The 21,012-nt window shown below is 42.2% G+C and overlaps 1 protein-coding gene across 1 annotated transcript in view; it reads left to right on the top strand.

Moving 5' to 3' along the window:
* Window positions 1-13,318, top strand: part of LOC106572882 (thymic stromal cotransporter homolog) — a 19,727-nt gene extending 6,409 nt beyond the window's left edge. Inside the window, exons 4-6 of the mRNA XM_014147452.2 lie at window positions 2,582-2,665; window positions 9,611-9,767; window positions 10,308-13,318. Coding sequence (XP_014002927.2) covers window positions 2,582-2,665; window positions 9,611-9,767; window positions 10,308-10,365 — 299 coding nt within the window. The 3' untranslated portion in view covers window positions 10,366-13,318. The remainder of the gene's footprint in view (window positions 1-2,581; window positions 2,666-9,610; window positions 9,768-10,307) is intronic.
* The last annotated feature ends 7,694 nt before the right edge of the window (window positions 13,319-21,012 follow it).

The following is a 21,012-nucleotide window of genomic DNA, read 5'->3' as shown; positions in this document are numbered from 1 at the left end:
CCCTGGCAGTAAACCCCAAAAATACTAAAATAATGATTTTCCAGAGAAGAAGAATAAGCTCAACTGGACACCTTAATGATGCAGTGAATGAACTGAGAGAGAAAGCATGCAGGGCATTCTACCCCATTAAAAAGCAAATTCAAATTGAAATACCTATTAAAATGTGGCTAAACGTAATTGAATATGTCATTGAACCAATTGCACTTTATGGCAGCGAGGTGTGGGGTCCACTTGCAAAACAAGATTTCATCAAATGGGACAAACACCCCATTGAAACCCTGCATGCAGAGTTCTGTAAGATTCTCCTACGTGTCCAGAGGAAAACTACAAACAATGCATGCAGGGCAGAATTAGGCCAATATCCACTAATAATAAAAACACAAAAAAGAGCAATTAAGTTTTGGAAACATCTAAAATACAGTGACCCCCTCTCATATCATTACCAAGCCCTGCAATGCCAAGAGCTGAGCAAAGAAAATAGTCCCCTCATCCAGCTGGTCCTGGGGCTGAGTTACCAAACCTGTTCTACTAACACACTGAAGCCTCAGGACCAGAACATCCAATCAATCAGAATAAACCAAATTACAACACAGTCAAAACAAAACTACATTGCTTATTGGGAAACACAAGCACAAACACAAAGCAAAATGCATTGCTATCTGGCCCTAAATCGACAGTACACCATGGCTAACTATTTGACCATGGTTACTGATCAAAACCTTAGAAAAACCTTGACAAAGTACAGGCTCAGTGAGCACAGCCTTGTCATTGAGAAGGGTAGACACAGGAAAACCTGGCTCCCTGTAGAGGAAAGGCTGTGCAACCACTGCACAACAGCAGAACCTGAGACGGAGCTGCATTTCCTGACAAAATGTAAAAAATATAAAACAATTAGAGAGTGTCATTTCCCCAAATTTGAGGTTTCAAAGACCTCTCTGATGAGGATAGGCTACCCGTCCTGTTGGGGGAGGAAGCAGAGAGCTGTGGGTTGGCAGCGCACTACATTGCTGCCTGCCATAAGTTGAGGGACAGTGTCTGACAGACCAATCAACCTGCAAATGTCCTCTACTGTATGCTTATTGTTATTGTTGAATGTATGGTTATTTTGACCCTTGGTTATTGTTGTTACTGTTGTCCCATTGACAATTTTGATTCTCATTTTTATTTATTTTTATATTGTAAATATCCAAAATAAGCTTTGGCAATATGTATATTGTTACGTCATGCCAATAAAGCGAATTGAATTGAATTGACAGAGAGAGAGAGAGACAGAGAGAGAGAGACAGAGAGAGAGAGACAGAGAGAGAGAGAGAGAGAGAGAGAGAGAGACAGAGAGAGAGAGACACAGAGAGAAAGACACAGAGAGAGACACAGAGACACAGAGAGACAGACCCAGAGAGTGAGAGAGAGACACAGAGAGAAAGACACAGAGAGAGAGACAGAGAGACACAGAGACACAGAGAGAGAGAGACACACAGAGAGACAGACCCAGAGAGTAAGAGAGAGAGACAGAGACACAGAGAGAGAGACAGAGAGAGAGAGAGAGAGGAGAGAGAGAGACACAGAGAGAGACAGACCCAGAGAGTGAGAGAGAGAGAGACAGAGAGAAAGACACAGAGAGAGAGAGACAGAGAGACACAGAGAGAGAGAGACAGAGAGAGAGAGAGAGAGAGAGAGACACACAGAGAGAGAGACACCGAGACAGAAAAACAGAGAGAGAGCTAGAGAGCGAGAAGGAGCGAGACATCAATGATTTGGGTAACCTGTAAACCTTGACAGAGATGAGGAAGTGAAACACTGCCTAGCATGTCTGAAAGCATGTTTTAAAAGGAAGCGTCACCTTATTTATTTATAAACTAGTCTTATCTTCACACTATAAAGTCTCTCTCAACCCCTTCAAATTGTGGACTGTAAATGTATTATTACTGGAGAGACTAGAAGGGAAACTCGCCTAGGGACTTGAGTCAACAGAATTATGGTTACGCCCTTCACACACTCACTCACTGCTTTCTGACAAATCTCCACAGCAGACCAAATATAATATAATAGACAGCTGGCAGAATATAATATAATATAATATAATATAATATAATATAATATAATATAATATAATATAATATAATATAATAGACAGCTGGCAGAATATAATATAATATAATAGACAGCTGACAGAATATAATATAATATAATACACAGCTGGCAGAATATAATATAATATAATATAATATAATAGACAGCTGACAGAATATAATATAATATAATAGATAGCTGACAGAATATAATATAATATAATATAATATAATATAATATAATATAATATAATATAATAGACAGCTGGCAGAATATAATATAATATAATATAATATAATATAATATAATAGACAGCTGACAGAATATAATATAATAAACAGCTGGCAGAATATAATATAATATAATATAATATAATAGATAGCTGACAGAATATAATATAATATAATATAATATAATATAATATAATATAATAGACAGCTGATCTTGTCACTTAACTCTTCAGTTGTGTTCTGTTTTCATTCACAGCCTAACACTTACATATCCCTTTCAGCACGAGCCCTCACACTGTTCGCCCTGATTCCCATGCCCACCATCCGTGCCCTACTGTCTAAACAGGTCAACGGCTCGTCATATGGTAAGTTCTGTAATACATGTCTTTCAGTCATATAAACTGACAGAACATAATATTGTCGTCTCTAGTTCTATAACCCCCGTCTCTAGTTCTATAACCCCCGTCTCTAGTTCTATAACCCCGTCTCTAGTTCTATAACCCCCGTCTCTAGTTCTATAACCCCCGTCTCTAGTTCTATAACCCCCGTCTCTAGTTCTATAACCCCGTCTCTAGTTCTATAACCCCCGTCTCTAGTTTTAGAGCCCCCGTCTCTAGTTCTAGAGCCCCCGTCTCTAGTTCTATAACCCCCGTCTCTAGTTCTAGAGCCCATGTCTCTAGTTCTATAGCTCCCGTCTCTAGTTCTATAACCCCCGTCTCTAGTTCTATAACCCCCGTCTCTAGTTCTATAACCCCGTCTCTAGTTCTATTACCCCGTCTCTAGTTCTATAACCCCCGTCTCTAGTTCTATAACCCCCGTCTCTAGTTCTAGAGCCCCCGTCTCTAGTTCTATAACCCCGGTCTCTAGTTCTATAACCCCGTCTCTAGTTCTATAACCCCGTCTCTAGTTCTATAACCCCGTCTCTAGTTCTATAACCCCGTCTCTAGTTCTATAACCCCCGTCTCTAGTTCTATAACCCCGTCTCTAGTTCTATAACCCCCGTCTCTAGTTCTATTACCCCGTCTCTAGTTCTATAACCCCCGTCTCTAGTTCTATAACCCCCGTCTCTAGTTCTAGAGCCCCCGTCTCTAGTTTTAGAGCCCCCGTCTCTAGTTCTAGAGCCCCCGTCTCTAGTTCTAGAGCCCCCGTCTCTAGTTCTATAGCCCCCGTCTCTAGTTCTATAACCCCGTCTCTAGTTCTATAACCCCCGTCTCTAGTTCTATAACCCCCGTCTCTAGTTCTATAACCCCCGTCTCTAGTTCTATAACCCCCGTCTCTAGTTCTATAACCCCCGTCTCTAGTTCTATAACCCCCGTCTCTAGTTCTATAACCCCGTCTCTAGTTCTATAACCCCCGTCTCTAGTTCTAGAGCCCATGTCTCTAGTTCTATAGCCCCCGTCTCTAGTTCTATAACCCCCGTTTCTAGTTCTATAACCCCCGTCTCTAGTTCTATAACCCCCGTCTCTAGTTCTATAACCCCCGTCTCTAGTTCTATAACCCCGTCTCTAGTTCTATAACCCCCGTCTCTAGTTCTATAACCCCCGTCTCTAGTTCTATAACCCCCGTCTCTAGTTCTATTACCCCGTCTCTAGTTCTAGAGCCCCTGTCTCTAGTTCTATAACCCCCGTCTCTAGTTCTAGAGCCCATGTCTCTAGTTCTATAGCTCCCGTCTCTAGTTCTATAGCTCCCGTCTCTAGTTCTATAACCCCCGTCTCTAGTTCTATAACCCCCGTCTCTAGTTCTATAACCCCCGTCTCTAGTTCTATAACCCCCGTCTCTAGTTCTATTACCCCGTCTCTAGTTCTATAACCCCCGTCTCTAGTTCTATAACCCCCGTCTCTAGTTCTATAACCCCCGTCTCTAGTTCTATAACCCCCGTCTCTAGTTCTATAACCCCCGTCTCTAGTTCTATAACCCCCGTCTCTAGTTCTATAACCCCCGTCTCTAGTTCTATGACCCCGTCTCTAGTTCTATAACCCCCGTCTCTAGTTCTATAACCCCCGTCTCTAGTTCTAGAGCCCCGTCTCTAGTTTTAGAGCCCCCGTCTCTAGTTCTAGAGCCCCCGTCTCTAGTTTTAGAGCCCCCGTCTCTAGTTCTATAACCCCGTCTCTAGTTCTATAACCCCCGTCTCTAGTTCTATAACCCCCGTCTCTAGTTCTATAACCCCGTCTCTAGTTCTATAACCCCCGTCTCTAGTTCTAGAGCCCATGTCTCTAGTTCTATAGCCCCCGTCTCTAGTTCTATAACCCCCGTTTCTAGTTCTATAACCCCCGTCTCTAGTTCTATAACCCCCGTCTCTAGTTCTATAACCCCCGTCTCTAGTTCTATTACCCCGTCTCTAGTTCTATAACCCCCGTCTCTAGTTCTATAACCCCCGTCTCTAGTTCTATAACCCCCGTCTCTAGTTCTAGAGCCCCGTCTCTAGTTCTAGAGCCCCCGTCTCTAGTTCTAGAGCCCCCGTCTCTAGTACTAGAGCCCCCGTCTCTAGTTCTAGAGCCCCCGTCTCTAGTTCTAGAGCCCCCGTCTCTAGTTCAGAGCCCCCGTCTCTAGTTTTAGAGCCCCCGTCTCTAGTTTTAGAGCCCCCGTCTCTAGTTCTAGAGCCCCCGTCTCTAGTTCTAGAGCCCCTGTCTCTAGTTCTAGAGCCCCTGTCTCCAGTTCTAGAGCCCCTGTCTCTAGTTCTAGAGCCCCCGTCTCTAGTTCTAGAGCCCCTGTCTCCAGTTCTAGAGCCCCTGTCTCTAGTTCTAGAGCCCATGTCTCTAGTTCTAGAGCCCCTGTCTCTAGTTCAGAGCCCCTGTCTCTAGTTCTAGAGCCCCTGTCTCCAGTTCTAGAGCCCCTGTCTCTAGTTCTATAACCCCCGTCTCTAGTTCTATAACCCGTCTCTAGTTCTATAACCCCTGTCTCTAGTTCTAGAGCCCCTATCTCTAGTTCTATAACCCGTCTCTAGTTCTAGAGCCCATGTCTCTAGTTCTAGAGCCCCTGTCTCTAGTTCTAGAGCCCCTGTCTCCAGTTCTAGAGCCCCTGTCTCTAGTTCTAGAGCCCATGTCTCTAGTTCTAGAGCCCCTGTCTCTAGTTCAGAGCCCCTGTCTCTAGTTCTAGAGCCCCTGTCTCCAGTTCTAGAGCCCCTGTCTCCAGTTCTAGGGTAATGTTAGGGTGAAATCAGTAGGGTATATTAGGGTCATGTTAGGGTGAAATCAGTAGGGTATAATAGGGTCATGTTAGGGTGAAATCAGTAGGGTATAATAGGGTCATGTTAGGGTGAAATCAGTAGGGTATATTAGGGTAATGTTAGGGTGAAATCAGTAGGGTATAATAGGGTCATGTTACGGTGAAATCAGTAGGGTATAATAGGGTCATGTTAGGGTGAAATCAGTAGGGTATAATAGGGTCATGTTAGGGTGAAATCAGTAGGGTATAATAGGGTCATGTTAGGGTGAAATCAGTAGGGTATAATAGGGTCATGTTAGGGTGAAATCAGTAGGGTATATTAGGGTCATGTTAGGGTGAAATCAGTAGGGTATAATAGGGTCATGTTAGGGTGAAATCAGTAGGGTATATTAGGGTCATGTTAGGGTGAAATCAGTAGGGTATATTAGGGTCATGTTAGGGTGAAATCAGTAGGGTATATTAGGGTCAGTGGAGAGTGGAGAGAGAGCAGAGAGAGGAGAGAGAGGAGAGAGAGCAGAGAGAGCAGAGAGAGGAGAGTGGAGAGAGAGCAGAGAGAGGAGAGAGAGGAGAGTGGAGAGAGAGCAGAGAGAGGAGAGTGGAGAGAGAACAGAGAGAGGAGAGAGAGGAGAGTGGAGAGAGAGCAGAGAGAGGAGAGAGAGCAGAGAGAGCAGAGAGAGGAGAGAGAGGAGAGTGGAGAGAGAGCAGAGAGAGGAGAGAGAGGAGAGTGGAGAGAGAGCAGAGAGAGGAGAGAGAGGAGAGTGGAGAGAGAGGAGAGTGGAGAGAGAGCAGAGAGAGGAGAGAGAGGAGAGAGAGCAGAGAGAGCAGAGAGAGGAGAGAGAGGAGAGAGGAGAGAGAGCAGCCCATTGAGCCCAGCGATACCAGTTCAACTGTTAGTCAAGGTTTTGCAGCTGAAGCGGTAAGACAGAAGACAATAGGGATAAGATAAGCATCGTTTGGGTTTGGCTAGCTGGCGATTTAGCTATATCGGGTGCCTTTTGTTGAAACAAGCGCTCGTCAATGTCACTTTTCGTGAACCGACCAATCACAGCCTGGATGGGGAGAGATATTTTTTTAAAAAAAAGGTTTACGTGCGAAAGCAAATGTTGGAAACGTTGAACTCATTGTTCTGCATGAATTGTTATGATTATTGACAATTACTAGAGACTAACCACCAATGTAGACCATTTTTCTTGTACAAGGATTTCATGACGGAACAAAACCTACAAAAATTGATAAATGTTGGATGTGTATTTCTTAAAATGCTGTATTGTCCAATTGGAATTAACATTATACTAGTGGTACAGTTGAAGTCGGAAGTTTACATACACCTTAGCCAAATACATTTAAACTCAGCTTTTCACAATTCCTGACATTTAATCCTAGTAAAAATTCCCTGTTTTAGGTCAGTTAGGATCACCACTTTATTTTAAGAATGTCAAATGTCAGAATAATAGTAGAGAGAATGATTTATTTCAGCTTTTATTTCTTTAATCACATTCCCAGTGGGTCAGAAGTTTACATACACTCAATTAGTATTTGGTAGCATTGCCTTTAAATTGTTTAATTTGGGGCAAACATTTCAGGTAGCCTTCCACAAGCTTCCCACAATAAGTTGGGTGAATTTTGGCCAATTCCTCCTGACAGAGCTGGTGGAACTGAGTCAGGTTTGTAGGCCTCCTTGCTCGTACAAGCTTTTTCAGTTTTGTCCACAAATGTTCTATAGGATTGAGGTCAGGGCTTTGTGATGGCCACACCAATACCTTGACTTGGTTGTCCTTAAGCCATTTTGCCACAACTTTGGAAGTATGCTTGGGGTCATTGTCCATTTGGAAGACCCATTTGCAACCAAGCTTTAACTTCCTGACTGATGTCTTGAGATGTTGCTTCAATATAGCCACATCATTTTCCATCCTCTTGATGCCATTCATTTTGTGAAGAGCACCAGTCCCTCCTGCAGCAAAGCAGCCCCACAACATGATGCTGCCACCCCCGTGCTTCACGATTGGGATGGTGTTCTTCAGCTTGCAAGCATTCCCATTTTTCCTCCAAACATAACAATGGTAATTATGGCCAAACAGTTCTACTTTTGTTTCATCAGACCAGAGGACATTTCTCCAAAAAGTACAATCTTTGTCCCCATGTGCAGTTACAAACCGTAGTCTGGCTTTTCTATGGCGGTTTTAGAGCAGCGGCTTCTTCCTTGCTGAGCGGCCTTTCAGGTTATGTCGATATAGGACTCGTTTTACTGTGGATATAGATACTTTTGTACCTGTTTACTCCAGGATCTTCACAAGGTCCTTTGTTGTTGTTCTGGGATTGATTTGCACTTTTTGCACCAAAGTACGTTCATCTCTATGAGACAGAACGTGTCTCCTTCCTGAGCAGTATGACGGCTGCGTGGTCCCATGGTGTTTATACTTACATTTACATTTACGTCATTTAGCAGACGCTCTTATCCAGAGCGACTTACAAATTGGTGCATTCACCTTAAGATATCCAGTGGAACAACCACTTTACAATAGTGCATCTATATCTTTTGGGGGGGGGGGGGGGGGTTAGAAGGATTACTTTATCCTATCCCAGGTATTCCTTAAAGAGGTGGGGTTTCAGGTGTCTCCGGAAGGTGGTGATTGACTCCGCTGTCCTGGCGTCGTGAGGGAGCTATAGTACTTGCGTACTATTGTTTGTACAGATATTTGTACAGATGAACGTGGTACCTTCAGGCGTTTGGAAATTTCTCCCAATGATGAACCAGACTTGTGGAGGTCTACAAATATTTTTTCTGAAGCAGCTTATACGCTAGATGACAGGAGTATTGACCGTGGCAACTTTTTAGAGATGATCATTCCGCTGGGAAAGTACGACCTGTGTATGAAAGAGTATCTCACTGCCTGCATAGAGAAAAGCAAAACACTGAGTCCTGGTCAGGAAGGGGCAGAGGCTCTCTAATCACTCTTATCAAAGACTACCATCAAATCAATTTATAACATTTCTGACATGCGTTTTTCTGGATTTTTTTGTTGTTATTCTGTCTCTCACTGTTCAAATAAACCTACCATTAAAATGATAGACTGATCATTTCTTTGTCAGTGGGCAAACGTACAAAATCAGCAGGGGATCAAATACTTTTTCCCCCCTCACTGTATGTGTCGAACTGCTTTGCTTTATCTTGGCCAGGTCGCAGTTGTAAATGAGAACTTGTTCTCAACTTGCCTACCTGGTTAAACAAAGGTAAAATAAAAAATAAAAATGTAATATAGTGCACTAAGAACCCCTTCACACCTGCAGGGAACAGGAGACCTTTAGGGATGCACCCTATTCCCTTTATAGTGCACTAAGAACCCCTTCACACCTGCAGGGAACAGGAGACCTTTAGGGATGCGCCCTATTCCCTTTATAGTGCACTACGAACCCCTTCACACCTGCAGGTAACAGGAGACCTTTAGGGATGCACCCTATTCCCTTTATAGTGCACTACGAACCCCTTCACACCTGCAGGGAACAGGAGACCTTTAGGGATGCACCCTATTCCCTTTATAGTGCACTAAGAACCCCTTCACACCTGCAGGTAACAGGAGACCTTTAGGGATGCACCCTTGTTGTGGTGAAAGGGGAAGTTATAACTACCGTAGCAAAGCAGACAAATCAACCTATTACACACCACCACCACCACCACCACCACCACCACAGCATGAATAGATTTACTTTCTGCCAACAACTTTACTCAACTGGAACTATCCGACCAGCTAGTATATCCAGTTCTGTTTCCTTTAAGGGCTCTATGTAATATGTAGCGTTACAGCGTGGTTGAAATGTAAAGGCAATGTGCCCGTATTAGCGGAGACTGCATTTACAGGTAAATGCTGCATATGTCAACTCAATCAGAATGACCTTTAAAATGTAGGTTACGCAATCTGTAAGGCTTCAGCGATAGAGATTGAATAGATCCCTAATCATTTGAAATAGGGAGCACTACACTGATTTGGCAGAGAGAAAATAGTAAATGCCTTTCACCCATTGACACAATGCTTTCATCTGCTCCTCTCAGACCTGCAGTGTGTGGAGTAGCAGCTTCCTCTACTGACACTGGTTAGGAAACTGCAGCAGACAGACAACGCTAACTGACATGTCTTCTCTCTTCACAGGGATCACCCTCATCTCACTGCAGCTGACCTTTAAGATCGCCAGCCTGGCCTACACTCCCATCTACACCAAGGTTTACCAGGCTACGCTGGGCTGGTTCCCTGGGTTCGTCTTCACCCTGTCCAGCATCATCACTGTCCTCGCCACCATACCTGTCAGGTAAGATATGACATCATCAGTCCTCGCCACTATACCTGGTCAGGTAAGATGTGACATCACCAGTCCTCACCACCTAAACCTGGTCAGGTAAGATATGACATCATCAGTCCTCGCCACCATACCTGTCAGGTAAGATGTGACATCATCAGTCCTCGCCACCATACCTGTCAGGTAAGATATGACATCATCAGTCCCCGCCACCATACCTGTCAGGTAAGATATGACATCATCAGTCCCCGCCACCATACCTGTCAGGTACATAATATATAATAGTATATTCCATTTAGCAGACACTTTTATCCAAAGGAACGTACAGTCATGCGTAAACACATTTTCCATACGGGTGGTCCTGGGAATCCAACCCACTATCTGGCATTACAAACGCCATGCTCTAGCAACTGAGCTCCAGAGGAAATCATACCCCTAACCACAGTGTAAGTACAGGTAGTTGTTACACTGAATGCTGACACAGTAATAAGAGCCCTGTAATGTAAAGTGTAACCACATTTCCTTTGTAACATGTGTTTTCCTCTCCTCCAGCATGGTGGGCTGCAGAGCTGGCCGGGCTGATGGTTATGAAAGGATCCAGGGGGACTGAGGGTGGTGATGTCATCGTGTCACCATGTCAGGCTATGAGACAATACTGGTGGTGAACTGTGAATGTTGGGGAAACTGCATTATAATGAGCCTTGGATTGAATCCCAGCCTGAGACTGAGCCAATGGACATGAACTGACAGGGTATTAATGAGAAGAGTGTTGACATTCTCCAGAGGTTGACTGGTCCACTGCCTACTACCCATGGCCTTAATATAGAATAAGTATAGACTGGTCCACTGCCTACTACCCATGGCCTTAATATAGAATAATTATAGACTGATCCACTGCCTACTACCCATGGCCTTAATATAGAATAATTATAGACTGATCCACTGCCTACTACCCATGGCCTTAATATAGAATAATTATAGACTGATCCACTGCCTACTACCCATGGCCTTAATATAGAATAATTATAGACTGATCCACTGCCTACTACCCATGGCCTTAATATAGAATAATTATAGACTGATCCACTGCCTACTACCCATGGCCTTAATATAGAATAATTATAGACTGGTCCACTGCCTACTACCCATGGCCTTAATATAGAATAATTATAGACTGATCCACTGCCTACTACCCATGGCCTTAATATAGAATAATTATAGACTGATCCACTGCCTACTACCCATGGCCTTAATATAGAATAATTATAGACTGATCCACTGCCTACTACCCATGGCCTTAATATAGAATAATTATAGACTGATCCACTGCCTACTACCCATGGCCTTAATATAGAATAATTATAGACTGATCCACTGCCTACTACCCATGGCCTTAATATAGAATAATTATAGAATAAATCATCACATAATGTATGCCATTTAGCTTTCAGTTACGTATGGGTAGCGGTGCAAGCTCCAGGCTATACCGACTGAGGCACACACTTCTTCTTGTGGTCACTGTCAAGACAAGATGATTGTACTATAGTTTCTAAAGACAAGCTGTCACACCATGATCTGTTTCACCTGTCTTGTGCTTGTGTCCACCCCCCTCCAGGTGTCGCCCATTTTCCCCATTATCCCCCTGTGTATTTATACCTGTTTTCTCTGTTTGTCTGTTGCCAGTTCGTCTTGTCTTGTCAAGCCTACCAGCGTTCTTCCCATACTCCTGTTTTCTCTCTGGTCCCTGCTTTATAGTTTTCCCGGTTTTGACCATTCTGCCTGCCATGACCGGCGTTCTGTACCTTGTGACACTGCCCTGGATTACTGACCTCTGCCTGCATCTGGGTCTGATCCTGAGTTCTGATCATACGAACTGGCCACTATCAAACCTCATGTCTCAAATGTGTCAAGGATTAAAAATCCTTCTTTAACCGGTCTCCTCCCCTTCATCTACACTGATTGGAGTGGATTTAACAAGTGACATCAATAAGGGATTATAGCTTACATTTACATTTTTGTAAACATTTTTAGTCATTTAGCTCTTATCCAGAGCGACTTACAGTAGTGAATACATACATTTCATGCATTCTTTTTTATTTATTTTAATTTTTTGTACTGGCCCCCCGTGGGAATCGAACCCACAACCCTGGCGTTGCACACGCCATGCTGGCGTTGCAAACACCATGCTCTACCAACTGAGCCACAGGAAAGACAAGCTTTCACCTGGATTAAGCTGGTCAGTCTATGTCATGGAAAGAGCAGTTGTTCTTAATGTTTCGTATACTCAGTGTATGTCGCAAGTAAAAGCCTTGGGTGGCGAGTTGATATGATTCCAAGTCTGGAAGGTTAAAACCACTCTCAGATTTAGGGACATGTAAAACTTTCCAATTTATTCTATGAGTTTTATATGAAGTCTGTCATGGCTGGGTTTACTTTTGTAAAGAATGTCTTCGGTGGGGTAATTGGTACTCCCATTAAATCAATATGAAAACGTTGGGAGCCATGCCATTCTAAAGAGGTGTATTCTACCTGTAAGATTTATGGGGAGCTTGTTCCATTTATCTAGATCTGCTTTCATTTTTTTTGAGTAATGAGATAAAGTTATCTTTCTATATATTTGTTGTTTGTTGTCACTTATTAAGCATTCTAAGTATTTCATCTTTTTTGTAGCATACTTAAAGGTTTGCTGTAGATTTTTCCTATTGACATTATTTCCACGTTCATTTTAAATCCTGAGATTTTTGAGTATTACGGATTTGTTTTTAACAAGGGGGGCATTGAGTTTTCACTATTAGTCAGGTATATCAGGAGATCGTCAGCAGACAAGTTTAGTTTATATTCATGTTTACCAATACTGATACCTGTTACGTTTGGATCCTGTCAAATTCTTACTGGATGTGGTTCAATTGCCAGTGCAAAAAGGAAGGGGGAGAAGGGACGTCCCTGCCTTGTACCCCTTTCTAAAGAAATGTAATCAGATAATGGATTCGTTTTGTATATTTTAGCTTTATGATTTTTGTATAATATTTGTATGAAATTTATTATTTTAGCTGGAAAGATGAATGCTTCCAAAGTTTTTAATATAAGAGGCCACACAAGACAGTCAAAAGCCTTTTCAGCATCAACATTCATTGTTGATAAATCTTGTTTTTTTTTGCATATTGTATTATACTAAAACATGTCATTGTATTTGTTTGTAAGCCTTTTTTAATAAACCCTTAATATGAATCAAGTACTTTTGCCATTCTGTTGCTTATAAGTTTTGTTATTATTTTTATTGTTGCCAATTTATAAAAATGAATCTTTAATCTGCAGGGGAATCTGGTTTTAATATGACTGAAATAACCGTTTGATACATGGATATTGGAAGTACTGAATTGAGTGTTGTCAATTATTTATTTTCATATCTGCTGATAATTGCTTCAGGGTTGTTGAGTCTAAGAAGGCTATCAGATCTGTTATTTAATTCTGATTTATATTGATTTTCATAGAAGCTTTTATATTTTATATTGTTATTAATAGCGTTGTTTCTAATTAAAGCATTTGCATCCTTTTAAAAATTATAACTGGTTTGGTGTGTATTCATTTTGTGAGGGCTGTGAGACATTTACCGGATTTATTTGCCATCAAATATTTCAGTTTAACCTGTACAGTGGCTCTTTCTTTGTGACGACCCTCCCACTCTGTCTGCCGTATTCTCTCTCTCTGTTCTTGTTTCCTTATTAGGATGCCGGTGGGCGGAGTTGGGAGGGTCGTCAGCTACATGGGAAACACCTGGGCCCGGCTGTGTCCCAGGATAAATAGACCTCTTCCACAGTCATTGGAGAGACTCTCTGTTGTTTTTGGTTGTGCTAGTTGTGGCTTTTTTAGTTGCTTGCTTTGGCACCCTTCAACACCCTGCATTATTACATTCAGGTATGCAAAACACTCACTTACACTACTGATTACACACACCATGGTTCATTGTTCTTAGGTTACTTTATTTAATAAATATATATTTTGATACTCGTTGTCTCCCTTTTGTTGCGAACTCTGAGCCGGTTCGTAACACTGTAAAAGTTGTGTCATACTGCAGGACACCTTGCAGGCTGCTGCAGAATTCTATGGTGCGTTATTTAATTGTCAGCCATTGTTACCATGTGACCACCAGAGGGAATCTTTGAGAAGCATTTGAAAGCCTTCAATATTGGCTGTACTACAGAATTTAAAACCTTTTTTGTAAGAACATAGTATATGGGATTGATTAACCTGTTAGGGCTAGGGGGCAGTATTGACACGGCTGGATAAAAAAACATACCCGATTTAATCTGGTTACCACTCCTACCCAGTAACTAGAATATGCATATACTTATTACATATGGATAGAAAACACCCTAAATTTTCTAAAACTGTTTGAATGGTGTCTGTGAGTATAACAGAACTCATTTGGCAGGCAAAACCCTGAGACATTTTCTGACAGGAAGTGGATACCTGATGTGTTGTATTGCCTTTAAACCTATCCCATTGAAAAACACAGGGGCTGAGGAATATTTTGGCACTTCCTATTGCTTCCACTAGATGTCACCAGCCTTTACAAAGTGTTTTGAGTCTTCTGGAGGGAGATCTGACCGAACAAGAGCCATGGAACGATGATGTCCCATTAGACACCTGGCGCGCGAGTTCATGTTGGGTACCCTCGTTCCAATACGTTATAAAAGAGTATGCATTCGTCCACCTTGAATATTATTCATGTTCTGGTTAAAAAGGCCCTAATGATTTATGCTATACAACGTTTGACATGTTTGAACGAACGTAAATATATTTTTTCCCCTCGTTCATGACGAGAAGTCCGGCTGGCTTAGATCATGTGCTAACAAGACGGAGATTTTTGGACATAAATGATGAGCTTTTTTGAACAAAACTACATTCGTTATGGACCTGTGATACCTGGAAGTGACATCTGATGAAGAGAATCAAAGGTAATGGATTATTTACATAGTATTTTCGATTTTAGATCTCCCCAACATGACGTCTAGTCTGTATCGCAACGCGTATTTTTCTGGGCGCAGTGCTCAGATTATTGCAAAGTGTGATTTCCCAGTAAGGTTATTTTTAAATCTGGCAAGTTGATTGCGTTCAAGAGATGTAAATCTATAATTCTTTAAATGACAATATAATATTTTACCAATGTTTTCTAATTTTAATTTAATTATTTAATTTGTGACGCTGACTTGACTGCCGGTTATTGGAGGGAAACGATTTCCTCAACATCAATGCCATAGTAAAACGCTGTTTTTGGATATAAATATGAACTTGATAGAACTAAAAATGCATGCATTGTCTAACATAATGTCCTAGGAGTGTCATCTGATGGAGATTGTAAAAGGTTAGTGCATCATTTTAGCTGGTTTTATGGTTTTGGTGACCCAGTCTTTGAATTGACAAAACATTACACACAACTCTTGTAAATGTACTGTCCTAACATACTCTAAATTTATGCTTTCGCCGTAAAACCTTTTTGAAATCGTAAAACGTGGTTCGATTAAGGAGATGTTTATCTTTCAAAGGGTGTAAAATAGTTGTATGTTTGAAAAATTTGAATTTTGACATTTATTTGGATTCAAATTTGCCGCTCTTGAAATGCACCTGCTGTTGATGGAGTGCACCACGGGTGGCACGCTAGCGTCCCACCTAGCCCATAGAGGTTAAGAAATTTAGCTTCATTCATTTGATTCATATTATGGTATTTCTATTCCAAAAAAAACAAAACCCTCGGGGTTTCCGTTAGGATGGAAAATAAAATATGGTGCTGTACAACGTGTCGGTCGGGAGTAGGCTACAGTACTAAGAGCATAACATTTCCACACCCTAATTGTAGTCTAACCAAACACCCAAACAGAGATTCAGTCCAAATAAAAATCTAATTGATTTATCAAGACCACTCCCCCATGCTTGTCTCAGAGCAGCGTTAAACGGTGCTGAAATAGTTGTAGGCTTTTGCTTCAAATCCTATTGCTTCTAACTTCAACATGCTCTTTAAATAAATAAGACCTACACCACTTTTAACAGCACATTAGTCAACACTAGTGAGACTCATGTCGCCTACGGTAGGTCTACAGTATATCAACAAATATTTTTTTCAATGACGTGACTCAGCCAATAATTAGATTTAGAAGATTGAGGATTCTAAACTAATATCTAAGGGGCATTTTTCATTAAGATCTGTGAGAAAATCTAAAGGGCTTTTATATAATTCTAAATTAGATACTGTAATAAACATGGCAAGTGCCTAATTCCTTACATTAGGGAGAGCAGGCCATGTCCAGACTTTCTCGTTGACCTCAAGTACTCATTAACTCTGTCTTTAATGCTTTTTTTTAGGTTGCATCAGTCATGGACAGAAACTTCTGAGACACAGTATTAATGATGAACACCCGGAGATTCACTGGTAAGCCACTTTTGCCTCGGGATCCATCCCAGTTGGTATTCTGTGTCCACTCCTGGTATCTCTCTTCGGTTACACATCCTTGGAATAGCAGAACAGCAAAACAGTCCGGACGTGAGCAGTTGGTCAAGTTCTGTTGTCAGAAAAGGAATGGAAATGTCAGGGTGAACCGACAACCTGACGAACCCGCCAGGTATGTTGACTCTGCCTGTTGGAGGTGGAGTTCCAGAGCTCACAGGTGTGCCTGGCATGGATTGTGACTCCATCTTGTTCCTCGCCCTCTTCAACGCGTCATTGTCCGCCTGACTCTCTGCCAATACCGCCTGGCTCTGGACCAATGCATCAGCTGTCGCCCGTATCGCTGCCCTCAGATAATGTTTCTCTTTCTGCAGGTCTGCCCTTCAATGACTCGATCTCGGTCTTCAAAGTTAGAATCTGATCCATGGACACCTTCATTAGATGAGCAGAATGGTACCGCCAAGAGCCCCCATCGATTACAGTGGCCTATGATAGAAACTGTAGATCAATAAAGAATTAAAAGTGATTCCAATACACAAATGCTGCGTACACATTAAAAATTCATCACTTTTAACAGCACATTACTCAACACTTGTGAGACTCATGTCAGCTACGGTAGACCTACAGTATATCTATAAAAAATAATAATACAATGACGTGACTCTCCGCCAATAATTACATTTAGAGGATTGGAGGATTCTAAATGAATATCTAAGGGCCATTTTATCAATTAGTATATTTGAGTTTAACCACAATATTTGTTGTATTATTTGTTCTGTCTTTTCTGGTGGATTAAACTTAAATTGCAACCAACTTTCTGTGGCTTGTTTAAAAAAATAACAATATTTTGGAGATTATTTCATTTTCAAATAACCTAAATAACCGTCTTGAACACATTGTTACTAATTTGTAAATAAAGCCAGTTTGTTATTTTGAATGATTTATTTCTTTTTTTTAGAGGGAGAGAAACCAAAAGCCTACCCTCGTCTCAGCCCGGCACGGGTATCAAACCAGCATCTGAAAGCAATGCAGTTTGCACTGCGATGCAGTGTCTTAGACCACTGCGCCACTCGGGCGCTGTACAACGTGACCGGTCGTGAGTACAGGCTACAGGACTACAGTAAGAGCAAAATAATCCTCACATTTCCACCCCTCATCGTAGTCTAAGTTTCTCTTAGAATAAAAACCTTGGTGTAACAACAGTTTTAGTAAGTAAGTGCACAATTATCAGTTTGTATTTGGTTTATGTCGCCCATTCATTGTCAGTTAGAGACACAGTAGCGCCTTGGGACCCAAAAGCATAATCAGTGCACTAACTCCCCCTTGCGCTGGTCTGGAGCAGTGAATTAGTGACGCAGGGTACCGTACTAAACCACAAATTATCTCTAATAAATGTTGGGTCTTGAAGATGTGCTCCGTTCGTTCTCCATATTCTCACTAAGTGTATTTTCTGTTGGTGTAATTAAGCATGATACAGGAGAATGATCCAATATCACTATATTTAAGCAGTAAAGCCAAAGGAGGTGTGATGTATATGGCTGATATACCACGGCTAAGGGCTGTTCTTAAGCACGACACAACGCGGAGTGCCTGACACAGCCCTTGACCGTGGTATATTGGCCCTATATCACAAACCCCCCAGAGGTGCCTTATTGCTATTATAAACTGGTTATCAATGTAATTAAAGCAGTAAAAATACTTTTGTCATACTCATGGTATACGGTCTGATATACCATGGCTGTACGCCAATCAGCATTCAGGGCTCGAACCACCCAGTTTATAATATGGATTTCAGAACCCAGTATATTGTATGGAAGTAAAAATGTAGTCAATTCTTGAATAGCTTTACTTACTTTGAGAAAACAAGTTGGGAATAATAGAGAAGAGATGAACATTTCCAGGCTCTTTGGAATTTCCTTGACTTTCCCTTTATGTATTGCTATGTCTGTCTAACTTGCTGAATGCCTGATTTCGGTCACCTGCTAAAATAACACTTCCTGTCTGGGTTTGATATAACATGAATTCTATCTAAAAACATCAAGTTTGCCCCTTGGTGGGATATACAATGAAATCAATGTGTATTTTTTTCCCCATGTAAGGTACAATTCAAAATTAGCAAACATCTTTCTTGGTCTGTATGCTGGGATACAAGGGAAAAGGGTGCATTCTTATGTATCAGGATACCTACACCTCTACTGTTACTACAGCAGGGGGCAGTATAGACCTGTTGTTACTACAGTAGGGGGCAGTATAGACCTGTTGTTATTACAGCAGGGGGCAGTATAGACCTGTTGTTACTACAGTAGGGGGCAGTATAGACCTGTTGTACCTACAGTAGGGGGCAGTATAGACCTGTTGTTACTACAGTAGGGGGCAGTATAGACCTGTTGTTATTACAGTAGGGGGCAGTATAGACCTGTTGTTACTACAGTAGGGGGCAGTATAGACCTGTTGTTACTACAGTAGGGGGCAGTATAGACCTGTTGTACCTACAGTAGGGGGCAGTATAGACCTGTTGTACCTACAGTAGGGGGCAGTATAGACCTGTTGTTACTACAGTAGGGGGCAGTATAGACCTGTTGTTACTACAGTAGGGGGCAGTATAGACCTGTTGTTACTACAGTAGGGGGCAGTATAGACCTCTACTGTTATTACAGTAGGGGGCAGCATAGACCTGTTGTTACTACAGTAGGGGGCAGTATAGACCTGTTGTTACTACAGTAGGGGGCAGTATAGACCTGTTACTCCAGTAGGGGGCAGTATAGTCCTGTTGTTACTACAGTAGGGGGCAGTATAGACCTGTTGTTACTACAGTAGGGGGCAGTATAGACCTGTTGTTACTACAGTAGGGGGCAGTATAGACCTGTTGTTACTACAGTAGGGGGCAGTATAGACCTGTTGTTACTACAGTAGGGGGCAGTATAGACCTGTTGTTACTACAGTAGGGGGCAGTATAGACCTGTTGTTACTACAGTAGTGGGCAGTATAGACCTGTTGTTACTACAGTAGGGGGCAGTATAGACCTGTTGTTACTACAGTAGGGGGCAGTATAGACCTGTTGTTACTACAGTAGGGGGCAGTATAGACCTGTTGTTACTACAGTAGGGGGCAGTATAGACCTGTTGTTACTACAGTAGTGGGCAGTATAGACCTGTTGTTACTACAGTAGGGGGCAGTATAGACCTGTTGTTACTACAGTAGGGGGCAGTATAGACCTGTTGTTACTACAGTAGTGGGCAGTATAGACCTGTTGTTACTACAGTAGGGGGCAGTATAGACCTGTTGTTACTACAGTAGGGGGCAGTATAGACCTGTTGTTACTACAGCAGGGGGCAGTATAGACCTGTTGTTACTACAGTAGGGGGCAGTATAGACCTGTTGTACCTACAGTAGGGGGCAGTATAGACCTGTTGTTACTACAGTAGGGGGCAGTAAAGACCTGTTGTTACTACAGCAGGGGGCAGTATAGACCTGTTGTTACTACAGTAGGGGGCAGTATAGACCTGTTGTTATTACAGCAGGGGGCAGTATAGACCTGTTGTTACTACAGTAGGGGGCAGTATAGACCTGTTGTTACTACAGTAGGGGGCAGTATAGACCTGTTGTTACTACAGTAGGGGGCAGTATAGACCTGTTGTTACTACAGTAGGGGGCAGCATTGGCTCTCTCCAACCAAGCTCCTCTTTAAATATTCAATTTCTCATTTTTTGAAGTGTAGCTCTTGCAGGAAAACCCCACCTGCTGAAAATCTCTTTAAATATTCAAGAACCTTGTGGTCCCCCGCCCATCATCATGAAGCCTGTGCACATTCCATGTAATAAATTAGATTTAATTAATAAATTAGACTTTACATGTACAGAATCAAAGTTAACCTCATCTGTTCCATCTGTCATTGAGAAACCAGAGGCATATGAGGGCAGTGGACATCCCATGGATATGGAAGAGTCCATAGTATGGATACATAGTTATTGTATACCTTACATATATAAAACCTATGAACATGTAGGCTGAGCAAATATTTAACAGGAACACATAAAACATAAAGCTTCTTTCTACTTTGAAGCACTGTGCCTTTTTTAGGGGCTTCAAGATCCTACTCCTCTCCTAATATCTGTGGATTATGTCACTGTACATAGGAGAAAGACCGCGACTTAAATACTGTGGTCAGTTTGTAATACCTTGTGAGTTAAATTCAAGTATAGTGGCTGGTGGGGCTCTACTTGTGGAGAGTAGGTCCACTGAAAGACCGAAGTGAGACCGAAGTTCGATTCCCACGGGGGACCAGTACGGAGATGAAAAAATTTATGAAATGTATGCATTCACTACTGTAAGTCGCTCTGGATAAGAGCGTCTGCTAAATGACTAAAATGTAAATGTAAAATGTAATGAGTGGAGGCACCACACACGCCCTCTCACCTTCCCCGTCCCGATCCCTCGGATAGAGCCCCATCTCTACTCTCACCAATAACCACTAGTGGATCTTCCCTGTGGCTCAGTTGGTAGAGCATGTTGTGTGCAACGCCAGGGTTGTGGGTTTGATTCCAACAGGGGGCCAGTACAAAAAAAAAAAAATGTATGCATTCACTACTGTAAGTCGCTCTGGATAAGAGCGTCTGCTAAATGACTAAAATGTAATCAGACAATCAGACCCAGAGCCCTGTGAAGTTGAGTGAAGTCTAATCTCGTGCTCCTCTCCGTGGGCTGATAGTACTCCTCTCCGTGGGCTGATAGTACTCCTCTCCGTGGGCTGATAGTACTCCTCTCCGTGGGCTGATAGTACTCCTCTCCGTGGGCTGATAGTACTGCTCTCCGTGG

Source organism: Salmo salar, chromosome ssa01, assembly GCF_905237065.1.
Source record: "Salmo salar chromosome ssa01, Ssal_v3.1, whole genome shotgun sequence".
NCBI lineage: Eukaryota > Metazoa > Chordata > Actinopteri > Salmoniformes > Salmonidae > Salmo > Salmo salar.
Note: the sequence above shows the minus strand (reverse complement) of the source record. Positions and strands in the feature narration are given on the sequence as shown.